The following is a 17,816-nucleotide window of genomic DNA, read 5'->3' on the forward strand; positions in this document are numbered from 1 at the left end:
ACCCCACGCACCCCGCGCACCCTCCGAGCACCGCCACGCGCAGCAGCCCCGCCCGGGGCCGGCCGCCACCCTCCTGCCCTTTTAAGCCTCCGCTCTCCCCGCCCTTCCTTCCTCCCAGCCAATCCCTCTGCCGGTTCCCCCTAACGGACGTGCAGCGCCTCCAATGGGAGCAAGCCAGGGCGAGCGACGGCGCGGGCCCTTTTCAATCTTCCCTCCCGCCGTGAGGCTCACCGGACAGGCGGGACCCCGAGGGGGCGAACCGCGTCCGATAGGCGGATCCCCGCGATGGGCAGCCGGATCAACCAACGGCGAGGCGGGGCGGGGCGGGGCGGCCGGCTCTACCTGCTCCCCGGTGAGGCGCGGCGGAGCGCTGCGGAGCCCGGCTGCTGCCATGTTCCAGGGCCCGGAGGCCGACGCTGCCAAGCCCAGCTCCAGGTGGGGCGGCGGCGGAGGGGGGGGAAGCGGCAGGAGCCGGGCGGCGGCGCGGGGCCCCCGGCGGGTCTTTGTTCGGGGCCGGGAGGGGCTGAGGGCGGCGGGGGCGGCCTGAGGCAGGCTGAGGGCAGGGGGGGGGCCCCGCCGAGGGCCCTTCCGGCCGCGTCCCGGCACCGTCCGGTGGTCGCCGGGGCCGCGGTGAGCTCGCGGGGCCTCGCTTCGCCTCGCGGAAGGCCGGCCGGGCTGGAGCGGGGCCCGGCTCCGTCCCCGGGCGGGAGGAGGGAGCTGGGCGGGCCCGGGGCGCCCTCACAGGGTCCGGCACCGACGCCTGCGTAAGCGGTTTAATTACCTTCCCCTGATGAGGCCGCCGCGTGGTGTTTGCGCTCGGATGAGGCCGTGTGTGCTCACGGCTCGGGGTTGGAGCGGTAAAGCCGTCTGTGAGGTGATGGCGTGTTTGGAGGGGAAGGAAGCGTTCAGCAGTCGGGGGGGGGGGGGGGGCTTTAAGTTCGCCTTTTGTTCTGGTTTTAAGCCGTGGCAGGGTTTTAAAGGATGTTTTCTTCCCAAAACATCTTCTGCTCATTCCTTAAACAAAGATTTATTGGTCTCTGGTCATCCAGGGATTGTGCACAGTGATACAGCGAGCGCTGCTGTCCCACTGCTGTTTCTGTTTGCTGAGAGAAATTAACTGCCTAGTTTTATTTCTGTTAAACTTTTGTAATGAAGTTTTTTATTTTTTAAAAGTTTTGCTATTCCAAAATAAAACCAAATTGCATGTTTAAGAGTTGTTGCTTTGAGGACAAAGCAAGGCAGATTTCTATCATCACACTGTTGATGTACACAATAAAAATGGCGTGCTGTCATGTATCCAATTTATCCAGTATACGAGCAGTTTCACAGCTACTTCGTGGAGCTGAAAACGTTAAATGTTGTCTTAACTGGTAGCCACCTTGGAAATATAACAATATAATACATATCCTCTCTATCAGTGCTATTGTAAAATACTGCAGAGCTTTCAGCTCAATAGGAGAATTGACTGAACGAAGCTCGCTGCTTGTTTATAAGATGAGGGAGCTATTTAACGAGCAGGGAATCTGTACTGATCTAACAGCAGAAGCTGGCCTGCAACTTTTGGGGCTTTGTTTTAGAGGTTGGTGTTCCAAACCTTAGCACCTGCTTTCTGGTTGCCCTTCCCCTGGTTAGCCCAGTGAGGGTCTCTGACGTGCAATGCAACTGCCCCTTCTGCCTGCTTTGTTAGAGCTCTCCAAAAACCAGGAATTCATTGTTCTGCTTTCAGTTGTGTATAATTGTAGATATATAATCTATATAAGAATATTTATTTAGTGTCTTGAAGTAATGGTTGAGTCTTGGCACCCCTTCCAGAGGTTGGCTGAGAGGTTTAATTAGGGAAGAAAATTCAAATTCAAGGGTGTTTGAGTGTAGCAGAAAAGACCACAAAACCTAATTAAAATTCTTCAAGCCTGCCAGGAGAGAACAAAGCAATTTGTAGAGGCTTTTAAACTTACAGGGTAGGTTCTTAATTTAGCTGTTTGAGATGAATTGACAGAGTTCTAGTCTGTTGGGTGGGAAGAGGCAGATTTAGATTGCACAGAATAAGTTTTTTTTATTACCGTTTAAAAGAGGAAAAAACACCATAGCTTCCTGTCTGCTCCCCTACCGCTGAAAGAGAAAAGATCCAAATTCTCTGGCTATGAGGCACAAAAAGTATTGCTATGTAAACTGATATAATAGAAATACAAACTAAAATGACTATAAAGTGTATGTTGAATTTGTCTGCTTGAGAGAGTCCAGCGCCGAGCCACAAGGATGATTAAGGGAGTGGAGCACCTCCCTTATGAGGAAGGGCTGAGGGAGCTGGGTCTCTTTAGCTTGGAGGAGATCGAGGGGAGACCTCGTTAATGTTTATAAATATGTAAAGGGCGAGTGTCAGGAGGATGGAGCTAGGCTTGTCTCGGTGGCATCTAATGATAGGACAAGGAGCGATGGGTGCAAGCTGGAACATAGGAGGTTCCCCTTAAATATAGGAAGAAACTTCTTCACGGTGAGGGTGACAGAGCACTGCAGCAGGCTGCCCAGGGGGGTTGTGAGGTCTCCTTTTCTGGAGACATTCAAAACCCGCCTGGATGTGTTCCTGTGTGACCTGATCGAGGTGTTCCTGCTCTGCCGGGGGGACTGGATGAGCTTTCGAGGTCCCTTCCAATCCCTTCCATTTTGTGGAGTCCTTTACTCTGCTGAAGCAGCTCACACTGGCATATCAAGTTTGAGCTGTGTCTTGTTGGTAGGATTCACGGAGTAAATCTTATTTTATTACTTGGTGTGGGAGACCTGACCGTCTCGCTCTGATCTAGAAGCAAGTGGAACTTGGCAGTATGAGGAGGCCAGCACTGCCCTAGAGTCTGTGCAGAAACAAAATAACTTTGTATTCTCCCTGGTTTTTGGCTGAAGTGAAGGAGTGCAAAACCCTGTCACGTCTTTGAAACCAGAAGGGGGAAGAGTTCGTTGCTATACTTCTAGGTTATTTTCGGTAGTTCCTGTGAATGTCTTAGTTATCTGAATCAGCATTATTTAGAGTTCTATGCACTCGGTGTTGCTGTCGCTTGAATGTTTATTTTGTTATGGAATAATTGGAAGGGTGCTAGTAGTTGGAAGCTTTAGAAATCGAGGAGGGAAATCCACTTAATGTCTGTGGGGTTCCAACATTTTTTCTGGGTGATGCTAGGAGAAAGGGATGCTGACTGTGCTGATTTGAAAGGGCCTCCTGAGCACCTCAAATGATTCTTCCAGCTTGCTCATTGCAGGAGTAGGGTTTTTTAGGATGTATGCTGTGATAAAAATGGGAGGACAACGTAAGACTAACAATTGGTTTTGGATTTATTTTTAATCGAATAATCAAGACTTATAATTGTAACTGTAACTTATAATTGTTCCCATTGTATTAGAGGAAAGGTGAGCTTAGGTTCCAGATCAGGTTTTCAGGTTAGAAGAGGTGTAATTCAGCTACTGTATTGCTCAGCTCCGAAGATTTCAGGTAGTTGGTCAAGTAGCTATGACTGTGAAGGTTGTTTCTGATACCTAGATGTTCGTTGCTTTGCCATACTTCTTCTGTGAATTCTCCAATTAATTCTGTTTACACTGCTCTCAGGTAATGGTTCAGTTCCTTTTCAGGAGAGGACTTGAAGTCCCTTAACAAGGCATAGGTATTAACTGGAGACTTATTACTTGATGGCAAGCATGACTTCTAGTAGGTTTTCAAGAAGTTGGTCTAATTCTGTTGCAATCTCCAGTTTTTAATAGGCTCCATTTGCTATACCTGTGGTACGGAGCTCTAATCTTAATGGCTGTGCATCTTGGCAGCTAAAAATTCAGTTTCTCACACTTTTGATTTCCATTCTAAACTCTCCAGCATCTGATATGATAACTGATGGTTGAAACTAGCAAATATTTAGTAGTTAGGAAATATCTGATTTTATTTAAAAGTTGATGTGTTTGAATTACGTCAGATGCAAAATCTATGTATGTAATTTAACGTAGTCTGACACTGTAGTGTTTTTTTTAAATACCAATCAGAGACATAAGTATTTTTGTGTTGTGTCTGGAAGACCACAGAGAGCATAGACACTCGTTCTGGTAGCACTGTTGTGACCGTTCCAAGTAATAGCAGATAACAATCAAGTTGACTGACTAGGAGGCTGGTAATATTTTGAGAATATTTTATTAGGGCATCTTCTCAAAAGTAGATGCTTCACGGACTTAACAGATTTACCTGAAGTAAGTTCAAATCAGAACAGTCAATCATAACATACAAGGGGGAATGCGAAGGGGGCATTAAATATGTTGAACGTTGTACATTTCAAACACTTCCATCTCTTGCTTCTCTTGTTCTGTGATGTAGGGTATTGAAGCCTCCTGGAGGAGCGTCTAGTAACCTCTTCGGAAGTACAGAGGAAGTTTCTTCTTCCAGCAGGCCGCACCGGATGGCATCCAATATCTTTGGAGCATCAGAAGAACCGCAAAATTTTCCAAAAAGAACAAACCCTCCAGGTAAGTGCAGTCTCTTCTTGTAGCATGATTGGGCTCTGAATTGCAAAGCAGAAGTGGTTTCACGTTACTATTGTACAACAATATTTATCTTATGTTATGTTTCTTTACAAAATGAGTATGTTTTGTAAAATAGGGGCCTAGGAAATGATGAAGCTGCTTCTGTTCTAGAGTTCTATCATCAGTTAGCTGCAATGAGTACAGCTGTTAAATCTGAGACTCTATTGAGTTCTTGTAACAAGGGATTTCAACCATTATCTTCAGGCAAGATATCTCTAGATAGCAGGGGTCTAGAAGTCTGAATTCTTGCATTTTTTTGATATAATGTGGTAAATCTAAGTCATCTGGAAAAAAATGTAACAATTGCCTTTCAGGGGGAAAAGAAAGCGGTATTTTTGAGGATTCTGGTACTGCTCAGCCTCGTCCGCGTATGAATCCACCTGGTGGGAAGACAAGCGATATCTTTGGGTCTCCAGTATCTACCAGTGTTGTGCGAGCACACCCAAATAAGCCTAAGGTATTTGTACATTTTTCACTGTTGAGTCGAGAAGCTCAGTGAGTCATCTTATAGTCTTGTTACCAACACAGCAATGCATGCATTTTTTTTAAATGACAAACCTAAATTATGAATGGGGTAATCTCAAATTAGGCAGTTATTCCTGAAATCTTTTTATACATTATCAGCTTTGGTATATTGATTCTCACTATGCCCTGTAGTTTGTGGTAAAACTGTTAATTACACTGCAGAAGTGTGGTTTTTTTTTTTTTAAATAGTGCTTTTGAATCCTTTGGTCATCTTATAAGTGAGGTACAGATGGAGTTCTGGGCACACAGCCAAGAGGTATTTTAAGATGGGTAGAAGATTTCTCTATATTCTGCAGTTTGGCAGAGGTGATGTTGACACCCACTCTGGAAAGCCAGTGTACACCAGTGAACTACAGTCAAAATCGTCCTGTGACCTTGCTGTTGTCTTCACCTCTCTCAAATATATGCGTCAACATTCAACATGAAAGAACTTCAGCAGGAGATGATTAAGCTTAAGTGATCAACACTGATGATCAACTTTGAGTTTCAGGTCTAGCATGTGATTGATTTTGTGATGTCAGACAAGTGTATCTTACTGTATCGGGTATCATTTGTTGGTCTTAAAGCTGGGATATGTACGAGTTGGAAAGTTGTGACCAAATCTGGTTTTGGAAAAAAAGGAGGAAACGTTCCCAGTTACATTCAGTTGATTTGTCTGTTCAAAAGCCCTGTATTTGGATTTACAACTGTTGCCTTATGCTAAGTAGATACTGTTAAAGGAGTAATTGCCATGTTGGCAGTGTTTCTCATATGTGAGGTACCATGGAAACCTAGCATCCTATGAAATGCAGCTGACACTCTTTATGCTCAAGAAATAGTAGTAGTCTCATTTTTCTTGGAACCTTAGGAAGAGAAGATTCCACAAATTTAACTAATTTTTTTTCAATTTTCCCTCCTAAATTTGAAGGTGCAGGTAATGGGCTTTTGCCTAACTTTTTATGCGTGCTACCAAGTTTATTTGGGAGGGGTTGAGTCATAAGAAAAGGAGGGGGAAAAAAGGCTGTGGAAGCTAGTTTTTGTTGGGAGTAGCACTGTTGGAGTAGCAAAGGGCTGTGTTGTGTTCCTCTGTACCCCTTTATGGGGCTGGTCTTTTTTTTTTTGTAATGTAAAATTTTAATTCCTGTGATTTCCTGACTAAAGGGAGAACAGAACTGTGGAAACTCCTCAGAATTTAACTAGAGCATTAAAGTTGTGGGAGATACAGGGATGGAAAGGAGGTAGCATATTTGCAACAATTACTGCAAGTTGAATTTCGTGGGAGGGGAAAACATGGAAGCTTTTCTGAATTATTGTTTTGTATTTCTGATAATTAACGTTATTGGGAAAGTGGTTTTAAAAGGCTTTGTTAATTACCTGACTGTTTGGGTCTCTATTGCTACTCACCTACAACAGTAATTGCCAAATGTCAATTTGGGTGCTGAAGGGCTGCTTGTGTTCTAGTTGTTCTAAGTTGTCTTAACTTCTCTTGGATGGTATTACATACTTGTCAAGAATGGTAATTCCATGCCTTTGGACTGAACTGCTTATCACAGATAAAGTTTTAAGTATCTAATGAATTAGCATAGTGTGTTCATCTGTTTCAATGAATTGTCTGAGATGTGCACCTGAATGTAATGTAGGAGTCCACTAGTAGAACTAAACTCTAGAATTTCTTCTGGGATTATGAAGTGGTGGAGGGGGATGAAGGGCTGAAGAGTGCAGAAGAGATGAATGTGCAGAAGAGTGTCTGCAGTTGTCAGCTTTTACCATAATAAATGTATGAACTTTGATAAGAAACAAAGGAAAAACTTCTAAAAGATCTTGTGACAGAGTTGCTGTTTGAGAATGGTGATATACTAAGACAGTTCTTGGTTTCATTGCAGGATCACATTGTCCTGAAGGAAGATGAAACACCGAAGAAGCCAGAAGGTCAGCAACAGAAACTCTGTGCTGTTCTTGAGAAGACATGATCTGAGGAACAGTTTCTTACGCTTTCCTCTTAAAAACATAAGGCTAAAGCTTAGCATTATATAACAGGTTTTCTTTCTCTTACTCAAAAACTGAGTCATGTAACTTCATGGAAATTGTTCTCTTCCTCTTACTGATGAGAACACCCCATGCACAAGCCTTGATAATGTGTATATAGCTTGCATCAAGCAAAGTATATATACTATAGGTAGGATGTTTTTCTATATATACAGATTCCATATGTATCTGTCAGATTGCTTCCTTCAAGTGTGTAGTCTTGGCCTTCTCTAGTTGTAAGTAACAAGTAGCTGACTGACAAAATGTGCTCTGCTAATTACTGTTAAAGAATGATGGGAGCACTGCTTTCAAGCAGTATGAAAGGACTGATTGGTGAATCTCTTAATTGTCTGACACTGCCAAAGTAATTCTGAAGGTACATTGCTTAGCCTACGTGGCTTTCTTAGAAAGATTGCTGAAGCAAGAGAGGAGTTGTTACAGAAGTGAAATTCTTCTTCAGTACCTGTTTCTTTCAGGAAAGAATGAATAGGTATAAACCATATCCTTAGTGTACTGTGGATGGGAGGCACGGGGAAAAAATGCAGCCTAGTCAAGATGGTGTGCAAAAAATGTTTTGTTCACTACAGTCTGCTAGTTGGTCTAATCCTTTTTTCTTATTGTTCAGCTGCAGAAAACAACAAACCACAGCTGGAAGATGGTGGTGAGAAAAAAGATCTGGGCAAAGAGGAGCGATGCAAGGAGCCAGAACCCAAGATAGACAATCACGAGCCCAGATTAGGGCCAAGACCACGCTCTCACAACAAAGTTCTCAATCCCCCGGGTGGAAAATCCAGCATTGCGTTCTATTAGGGTCATCTGTTCACTTTCACTAACCGAGTCTGCACAGAAAGTCTTGTCTGTGGTTGTGAGGTCAGTTTATGGACTATTGTTTGTGGATAGGTTCTTAGGCAGATGGATGAGGGTTGTGCCAAAGTGTGTGGAAAGGAAATCTGATGATTTGGGGAGGGAGGGCTGGGGAGGGTAAGGGTGCCCTGCAGAAGACATCGAGTATGGACTGCCTGCCTGGGTGGGTGGCAGAGGGGGACATTAGTGTAACTTTGTGAAAGAGCAGTGCTACTTTGTGGTGAGTTCATCAGGCCCTTAGGTTCTTAGCTTGCCAGTGGCTCAGGACACTCTTGTGGAGTCAGGCTTTTCCATACAGTCAACATGTAAAACATTGTGAATGGGTAGGGACCCAGAGGTCACATCTGGAATATTCTGAAGCACAGCAGGTAGGCTGTGCTTTTCTCTAGGCAACAGGACACAGATTCACAGTATGAGTTGACCTGCAGTCACTTTAATGTAAATACGTTCAACTGGAACAACTAGTGCTACTGTGTTCTTGAGTGTCTGTAGTCTTTGGTTCTCTTTTTCTCCTTTGTTACCGAACAGTACATGTTTGTGGATACAAGGACAAAACATGCTGAAAGTCTTTTATGCTCTCATAAATCATCATATGTTAATAAGTATCTTAGTGTTCCCCTCCTCAGAATATTCAGGCATTTCTGCTGCCTTCAGTAATCTGCTGATTACTCTGACTAGCTCTTGATGAATGGTAATACCAGTCCAATGTGCTGTTTCGTGTAGATGCTTCTAGAAGACTTTAAAAGCATCTCGGTTGAGTTCTTGCACACTTCCTGGAGAAGATGTTGGTGCAAACAATAACCTCGTGGTATTCTTTGAGGAGAAGCAACCTATGATGTATAGTTAATGTAGAAAATATACTGAGATGTCTAGCCAGCCAGCTTTGATAACCCAACCTGTATAGAAATGCCTTAGTTTCTGCAACAGTTTTTTACTTTGTACACTGCGGAAACCAGGACTGTTCTGTTGTCTTTACCACAGTGCATTTTTTTTGTTTGTCTGTGCTGACTCTGTTAGTGAATTCTCTTGTCTTTGGTCAGCCTTAGATTTGCCTTTGACTGACTCAGATTTCTGTTGGTAAGGGGGAAAAGCTACTTGGATTCTCCCCATACCACAGTTGTAGTTGTTTTGAGACATACTGTAGACTATCCTAGTTGGAGAAACAAAGACTTTAGCAATACAAACCTTTTGATCATGCTGGCTATTTTAAATCATATTTGGAAGATGTGCTTTTCTTTCTTTTGCAGAAGCATATGTTGGGGAGGGTAGCTCACATCATTGATTCTCTGAATTAGCTTTCATGTTCGGAGTTCTGATAATTGAATGCTAACATTAGTTGCTTAGATGGCTCAGTGAATTTAGTAGTGATTTTTACATTTGACATTCAAAACAGGAGTTGTTCAGGTACACCAAAGAACAAGTGGCCTTATCTGTGTATATCCACTGCTGTACTAGCCCAGGTTCCCTGAAAACTGCTGCTGCTTAGAGGGGACTATCTCTGGGTCAGGTGCTAAAAACTCTGTCATTACGGTGCTTATTAGACTGTTCTGTTCAGTATGTGTCAGAAGTGGTGGATGACTGCTTGAAGACTTAGTTGCCTTTTCAGATTGTGAAAATGAAATACATGGGAAGTGCTGAGGGTAGAAATAATCATGGAAAGTAGGAGTTACAATGCCTTTGTACCTCTCAGATAAATTTAGGACTCCCTGTTATTTTGCCCCCCTGGGAGAACAACGCAGGAATTCTAACTTCAAAAAATTTCAACCCTGTATTCAATTTGTGTTACTTCTAAACATGTGTTTCCTAGCAGCTTTTCTAGAGTCTGTGCTGGCTTGCCTCTGGTTGAGTCTGATACTTCTGCTTCAATACCTTGTTCTACTGCTTTACAGGCTTTTAAGAGGTTACCAGGTAGAAAAGTCAACCAGAAGTTGCTTTCTGCACTGAAAGGTCTGGTGTAATTGATACTGTCTCTGATACTGAGCTTAGGCTTGGCATCTTTTAGTGCATTGGCTACAGTGCCTGTCTTTTAAACAAGCTTCCAACAAGGCCTTAAATTGGTTAAACTGTGTTTACTTTGTTCATTTTTGTTTTTTTTCTTTGGAATTTAAACTGTTTTCAGTTTATCAAGTAAATTTGATAACATTTCTCTGCCACGGAAGGGGATTGGAAATCAGATGATTAATCATGCACTTCTCAATAAACCTCTGTATTTTGCTACATCACTGTGTGCTGTAGATGTTTGCTCTTATAAATTAATGGGTGGTCTAGTTCAGTGTAGATAACACTGAATTTTGGTATCTGAAACTGGAGAAATAACACAGATGTTTTCAGGCCTTCTGTAGTGGAGAGTATTCTTTGGAGACGTGACATCCTACCTGAGGTTGCTGATGAGAAAGCACATCTTGGGAGTTCAGGGACAGCAGCAAGGGTGGGCTGTTCAGTGGGTATTTCTGTGGGTAACATTCCACGTTCTGCACGATGCAGGAATGCTGTTATGCTCTTCAACAATATTGTAAATAGGCTTGAATGTTCACATGTTTTCAATATTCAAACGTTTTGTACAATAACATCACTCCCCTTAAGCAGGGATGCTCTTCATGTGGAGGAGTTGTATCCCCATTTCTACACTTCCAAAGAGTAGAACTCTCCTCTTATGCCATGTTATCTCTGCCAACGGAACGGAGCTAACTATAACTCCAGTTCCTGGTGAGCTGGACATTTTGTCCTCTCAGCCAGCTTGTTTTAAGTCTGAGTTTATGCCATAAGTTACAGACTGCGATACCCTACAGAGCCTCTCACCTACCACTTGTTTCTAGTCGTTCTACTCCGCACTGAGCGTTTTGCTGCTTGTGGTTAAGAACTTCTCTCTCAAGCATGCACAATGCTTTGGATAGCATCTGCTTAGTGTGAGAACCTGTGAATATCCTTGATACCTACCGCATTAGTAACAAGGGGTTGTCTTTGTATTGTAGACAATACTATAGTTTCATTTTGCAGCTACACATTGTCATTGCTTTGCCCCTCAATTGGGAATTTGAAGTTTAAACATGGTAGAACGTTATCCAGGTTACTGGCTTATTTTTGGAAGAAAAATTAAGGTATCTGTTCTACTAAGCTTAAAAGTGGTTAAAGGATTACTTGCACGTTTTGACAAGTAGTGTCAAAGTAGAGAAAACAATTCTAGGCATTGCTCCTTAGTTCCTAAATACATCACCATGCCTGTACAGTACAAGATGATATTCTAACTAGCAACTCAGCTGCATTGTGTAATTCCTGCTAATCCCCTGTGAAAATGATTAATCCAGATTAGTGCATATTTTCCACTGTTAAGACTGACTTTTATGCACTCTGTTTTAAGCAAGCATTGTCTGATATTGTCCTGTTACATCACTGTATAACCTTTGATAAACAAAAGCATAGTTTGTGCTCTGGATAAAGAAGATTGTCCTCTCTGTTGGTGTTTTAAAATAAGTGGCGTTACTGCTCTCTTGTTTTTGAAGTACTTATAGACATTAATCATACTTGGAAAATCTAAAGTACGTTCTTGGGGCTTGTCTAGTGAGAGCACATGCAAAGTAGTATTGTATGGATTCAATTATTTAAGCACTAAAAATGAGTAACTGTTGTGATATGTTCCTTGCTAATTCAGGATTACTGAAAAATTCTAGCAGTTGATAGTTGTATAATATCATACTGGTGCATGGGTGTCCACGTACCTCAGCTATCCCTGTGACTGCATGATGGAGAAGAGTTTGTTTGCCTGTCAAAGTGAGGACTGTGCTCAATTGGCACTTGGATCTTCATAGTTTGGGAATCAACTGACCACCTAGCATTTCGCTCAAGTCCTCCGACTTATCTCCTGTTGAACTTCTGCTTGAAGCTCTGCTGAAGTTCTGTATCACTTCCCTTAGGGAATGGTGAAGGTTTAGAATGTTGAGGCTAGGGTTTTGCATTTATTTGCTTATTTTTCTTGGAGGAATAAAGTAGGGTCATAACCAAGATAGTATGCTGTACTACACTACAGAAAGCAATAGGGTACTGAGTCTGGCTTTCCCTTCTTTCAAGTTGCAACTCCTGTCTCGGAAATTAGCTCTGGCATCTCAACAGTAGTTGCAAACAAGAAGCAGGAAAACAGGCAAAGTGAAGGTGGCTTTCTAGTCATCAGTGGAGTAATTAGTGAAAAGAGCAGTTAAACAGGAGTGACAGGAAGCTGCTGACGTACTCTAGTGGAGATGAGCAGGTGCTCTTTCTTGTTCTCTGCCTCCTTACTGTAGTTTATGTCAGCTTCAAGTTTTAGTAGTCTGAGCAGGAAGACATGAACAGTCTTTTAGGAACAGCTCTTCTCTGTAAGAGGCTCTAACAGAAGCCTGCCAACCCAAAGATGGTGCAACAGACATAAGGGCCACTAGAAATCTTCCCCCCCTGTTTTTAAGTTTACATGAAAGGGTTTATAAGAGCATTTGTCAGTGATCTTTGTAAAATGGTATCTACAAAGACCTCTGCAACCAGCAGAAGTTCTCATGTTACAGGCTGTGATGCACAAATACCCAGGAAAGCTTCACAGTGACACCTAGTAGGCGGGGAGACTTCCAGGGCTACATCTTCAGAAGAACTGCTTACCAGTAGCAGGTTTTAAGGAAAGTATGTCACAACTGCTCATCAAAACAGAAGAGTAAAACTGTAGTAACTGGGAAGTAGATAATGTGATGGAAAATAGATTGGCATGGTTTTGACCTTCTTCATGGGAACTGAATGCAGGACTTCCAGTTGCTATTCTAGCACTCATTACAAGAACAACGCCGCTGAGTTTAGCTGCAGAATTATGTGGTGTATAAACTGAGACAGCTTGACTTCCTGTCAACCAGGCTGATTGGACTGATAGTCATCACTTTTACGTAAGGTGTTGGTAGTATCTGACACAAAATCAGCTCTTCTGAACATGTCTTCTCTAGACAAGCCTCCAGCTTGAGTATATGCTGCATGTGTTTTTTAATAATCACATTTGGAAAAATACCTTTAAATTATTCCAGTTGGGGAAAAAAAGGGAAACAGCAGGATTTGAGCACTGAAGAATAGTACAGTGTTCAGAAGAGAAGTATTCAAAGCCACAGTCTAGCAAGAGTCTGACTTAGCAGCTGAGTGAAAATACTGTAGTGGGACATCAGGGATAAATCACTGAAGCTTGCTTAAAAGCTCTAAACAGTGCTAGCTTTCTGCAATATCATCAGAGTAAAAGAACAAGCTCTTAGTACTGCTTAATCAATGAAAAACAGGTATTATTCTGAGGAGAGGACAGATGACATTTCTTTCTGTACAAAGTAAGCAACATGTTCACAAGTACTTTCTTGACTTTTGAAGCCTTAAATTCACAGGCCTTGATCCTCATGGGGGACTTTACCACCCTGATATTGACTGGAAGGGCAATACTGCAGCCCGCAAGCACGAGATCTCAAATCTAGGAGATTACTAGTGTGCACAGATGACGGCTTCTGGGCACAAGTGACTGAGGAGCCAACAAAACAATGTGTTCTCCTGGACCTGATACTTATAAGCAGGGAAGAACTGGTCAGGGAGGTGATGCTTGTAAGCAGCCTTGGGTGCAATGACCATGAGATTGTGAAGTTCAGGATTCTAAGAGGGGAGCAGGGCAAAAAAAGCAGGGCCACAACCCTGGATTTCAACCTCTTTGAAGATCCTCCTGGAAGAATGCCTTGGGATACAGTCCTGGAGAGATCCAGGAGAGCTGGCTGATATTCAAGGATCACTTCCTCCAAGTTCAATAAGGGTCTGTCCCAACAAACAAGAAATCAAGCAAAAGCAGCAGAAAGCCTTGGATGAGAAAGAACCTCCTCACTGGGCTCAGACATAAAAAAGAAGCGTACAAGAGGTGGTAGCAGGGGCAGGTGGCTTGGCTTTCCTAATCTCTCAGATAGCAATTCTGTACTCCTCCCGAGTCCATGTGGAATTGATTCTAGCAAGGGATGTGAAGGGCAACTAGAAAAGCTTCTACAAGTACATAAACAATAAAAGGAAGATGAGGGAAAACGTGGGCCAGCTGCTGAATGGCAGACCTGGTGAGAAAGGACATAAAAGAGGCTGAGGTTCTGAGTGCCTGCCTTGCCTCAGTCTTTACCAGTAAGACTGGTTTTCAGGAATCCCATGCCCCTGAGACCCGAGGAAAAGCCTCTCCTCACAGGACTTGTGTTCCAGGCCCTTCACCAGCTTCGTAGCCGTTCTCTGGACACACTCGAGGGCCTCGATGTCCTTCTTGTAGTGAGGGGCCCAGAACTGAACACAGCGCTCGAGGTGCGGCCTCACCAGAGCAGAGTACAGGGGGACAATCACTTCCCTAGCCCTGCTGGCTGCACTACTCCTGACACAAGCCAGGATAACATTGGCCGCCTTGGCCACCTGGGCACACTGCCGGCTCACGTTCAGGTGAGTGTTGACCGACACCCCCAGATCCTTTTCCTCTGCACAGCTTTCCAGCCTCTGTCCCTCAAGCCTGTAGCGCTGCATGGCGTTGTGGCCAAAGCGCAGGACCCAACACTTAGCCGTGTTGAACCTCATCCCACTGGCCTCTGCCCATCGACCCATCCTGTCCAGGTCCCTCTGCAGGGCCTTCGACCCTCCTGCAGATGGACACTTGCCCCCCAACTTGGTGTCATCTGCAAACTTACTGAGGGTGCACTCAGTTTCCTCATCCAAATCATCAATAATATACATAAATACCTGCTGGGAGGCAGTGAAGAAGGAGGCGCCAGAGTCTTCTCAGGCCATGAGGCAGTGTGCAGCGCAAAAAAAAAACAAAAAAAAAAAAAGAAATTCCATCTGAACACAAGGAACTTTTTTTTTTAAACTGTGAGGGTGCTCAAACATAGGAACAGGTTGCCCAGCAGTAGTAGAGTCTCCATCTGTGGGAATACTCAGTTTAAGAAAATTTTGCTTTAATGTGTGGATTTATCTTGTGACCACCACTTAAGACCGGATGTTGTCAGTGGCTAAACTGCCATCAGTCTACCAGCGTTTATATTAAATGCAACTTAAAGAGAACTGTTTCTCTTAAGAATTTATTTATTTAAGGCATTCATTTCAGCATTTCTTATATTTGGCTATGCGAAAGTTTACTTCATTCTTGAAGCATCCTTTGTGCTTTTGTAAACACTTTGCGAGTGTTTGAGTTTTGCATGGTGAAAAGGGTAATTGGCTGAGTAAAACAGCCCTTAGCATTTGTAAGAGCACCCTGGTTTAAAGGACAGAATTTTGGATCAAAACCTTTTATGTTTTTGTGGGCAAATGAATAGGCACTGCTTGTGGAAGCATTGCTGTAAGGTAAAATGCAATTAAGCTATGCTTGTGTACAAAACCTAATCCCTTTGATTTACCTGGTCTTCTACCTCCTGCCTAAAGAATAATGATGGTGTTACTTGGGATATCTAATTTGTAAATGATGCGTGCTAACGCAGAGCAGTAAGTAAAACAGGCCTTTCAAGGTACCTGGTTTAGCAAGTTCTGATACACAGAACCTAATGGCTCGAGATCAAGCTTCAGCTGTTATTTACTTATGTAGTGTAGTTCTCAAGGTGCCCAGTGGAGGTCTCTATACGCTGGCTGTGTACCAATGCCTAGGAACCACGTGGCAGCCATGTTTCGTTTGTGTGCCGGATACAAGAAAGTGGAAACGTTCTGTTTCAGTACGTAGTTTCCTCCGTGACTCCCTTTAAAGATAGACAGACTAAAAGTCTGCTTTAAAGCTGAAGTGATTAGTGATGTGTCTGGCAGCTATTATTGTCCTCAGACTGCTCAGGTTCAGTTGACAGAGCCTTTGTTTCTCCTTTCATCATCAAGGAGCGGTGTGGTATCTGCAGGGTCTCTGTCGTCCTGCTCCACAGGTGCTCCCTTTCTTGTTCTGTTCAGTGTCCCACCCTAGAAATTCAGAGAAGGAATTAGTGATGAAAAGTGTATTGTTCTTCCTGTACATGCGTTGTGGTTTAACCTGGCAGGCAGCTAAGCAGCGCACAGCTGTTTGCTTCACATGCACGCACTCTCCCCCACTGCAGTGGGATGGGGGAAATAATTGGGGGGGGGGGGGGACGGTGTATAAAATCTCATGGGTTGAGATAAAGACGGTTTAATAGGACAGAAAAGGAAGGGGAATAATAGTAATGATAATAACAAAATGTACAAAGCAAGTGATGCGCAATGCATCACCAACTGCTGACCGATGTCCATCCTGTCCCTGAGCAGTGGTCCCTCCCCACTCTGGCCAGCCCCCCAAGTAATCGTTCACCATGATGCCAGGCGGTACGGAATACCCCTTTGGCCAGTTGGGGTCAGCTGTCCTGGGGCTGTCCCCTCCCAGCTCCTGCTGCACCCCCAGCCTGCCTGCTGGCAGGGCCATGTGAGAACCTGAGAAGTCCTTGGCTTGGTGTAAGCACTGCTCTGCAACAACTAAAACATCAGGGTGTTATCAATATTCTTCTCATCCTAAATCCCAAACACAGCACCATAGCAGGTACTAGGAGGACAATTTACTCTATCCCAGCCAACCCAGGCCAACATGTATCACAACTAGGGTGAGGCCCTTACCCTCACCTTTCAAAGAACCACAGCCACAAATAGCTTGATACTAGGTCAGACTAATGTGCACTGCAGCACTATCTTAGTAGGTAATCCTTTTTATGCAGTCCCATTTTTGTGCGGGGGAATTACTTACACATGCACCTAAGAGCTATGGCACCAATAAAAGCAAGTTGATGATGCAAAGCTATTCTTTGCCTTTTATCATGCTTCCCTGTTTCTTGTCCACAACATTGAGGCTAACAGAAACAACGATACATGCAATAGTGTTTGCCAACATAAAGATCGTCATCTGTTGCCAGCGCCACAGGGGGATCTTTAATTCACTAGAAAAGGCCAAAACAAGATGGAACAACTAGTCACTTGAAGACACTTAAGGCACCTCTATAGTTTCTTGCAACATCAGGTTGCAAAGACACTGATTTATGTTTGTAGTATTCCACTAACACACTGTTAATGCCCTTGCTTGCAGTGGGGGGGAAGCATTCTCACCTGGACTTTGTTCCTAGAATGTGTCCAACAATAAGATTTGAAAAACCAGTTCCAAGCATCTGAACAGAAGTTGCAAGCCCCATAGCTGTCCCTGAAGTTGCTTGAGGGACCACAAGAGGTATGGATGACCACATACTAGCCTGGTAGGAATGATGAAAGGAAGAATTAAGTAAGTGTTATTGAAAGGTGTTAAATGGTCATCAGTCTTAAGAGGACTTATTCTTACTAAACAAACACCTATGCTTTATCTTCAAAAAAAATCTGCTATGTATCCCTCCCAGCCAACGGCAGGTTCTAGACTGTTATCCCTCCTTTTCAAGCAGAGCTTGAGACAGCCTGGACAACGCATGTAGTTTGAAACCGGAATAACACGACTGGATTTCTGAAGGGGAGTTAGACCTGATGACTTAGCTCATAAGACTCTAAAAAGATTCAGGTGGTACATACGGTTGAAAAACTACTGGGAAAAGTAAAAATAGTTTAATGCTTCATGCTACATCAAATGGTCCCTTACTGTGTTTTGAGTTTTGTTCCACATTGATTCATTGCTGGGCATTTGTTACTAACCTAGGTCTGCAGGTCTTGGGAGCCAATGACTTTAAACCGTAGCTGTTAAACCTGCTCCTCAGCACACAAAAGCCGTGATGTATGCCAGCCGCGATGTGGAAGGATCACAGCACAAAACACTCAACTAAAGCAGTGGGGTTGTGAACTTACAGCAGCAAAGGAGTAAGTTACCCCCAACCAGGTGGTAGATACCAGTGGAGGAACAGATGTAAATGCCAGGAGAGCGAAGACTGGCA

The 17,816-nt window shown here is 43.6% G+C and overlaps 1 protein-coding gene across 1 annotated transcript; it reads left to right on the forward strand.

Annotated features, from left to right (window-relative positions):
* Nucleotides 1-174: 174 nt before the first annotated feature.
* Nucleotides 175-11,392, forward strand: JPT2 (Jupiter microtubule associated homolog 2). Its single transcript, XM_035548725.2, has 5 exons — nucleotides 175-435; nucleotides 4,343-4,491; nucleotides 4,863-5,005; nucleotides 6,936-6,981; nucleotides 7,703-11,392. The coding sequence occupies exons 1-5, from the start codon at nucleotides 392-394 to the stop codon at nucleotides 7,885-7,887; spliced, it is 567 nt and encodes a 188-aa protein (XP_035404618.1). The 5' UTR covers nucleotides 175-391; the 3' UTR covers nucleotides 7,888-11,392.
* The last annotated feature ends 6,424 nt before the right edge of the window (nucleotides 11,393-17,816 follow it).

The sequence above is a fragment of the Cygnus atratus genome, chromosome 15, assembly GCF_013377495.2.
Source record: "Cygnus atratus isolate AKBS03 ecotype Queensland, Australia chromosome 15, CAtr_DNAZoo_HiC_assembly, whole genome shotgun sequence".
In the NCBI taxonomy this organism is placed as follows: Eukaryota; Metazoa; Chordata; class Aves; order Anseriformes; family Anatidae; genus Cygnus; species Cygnus atratus.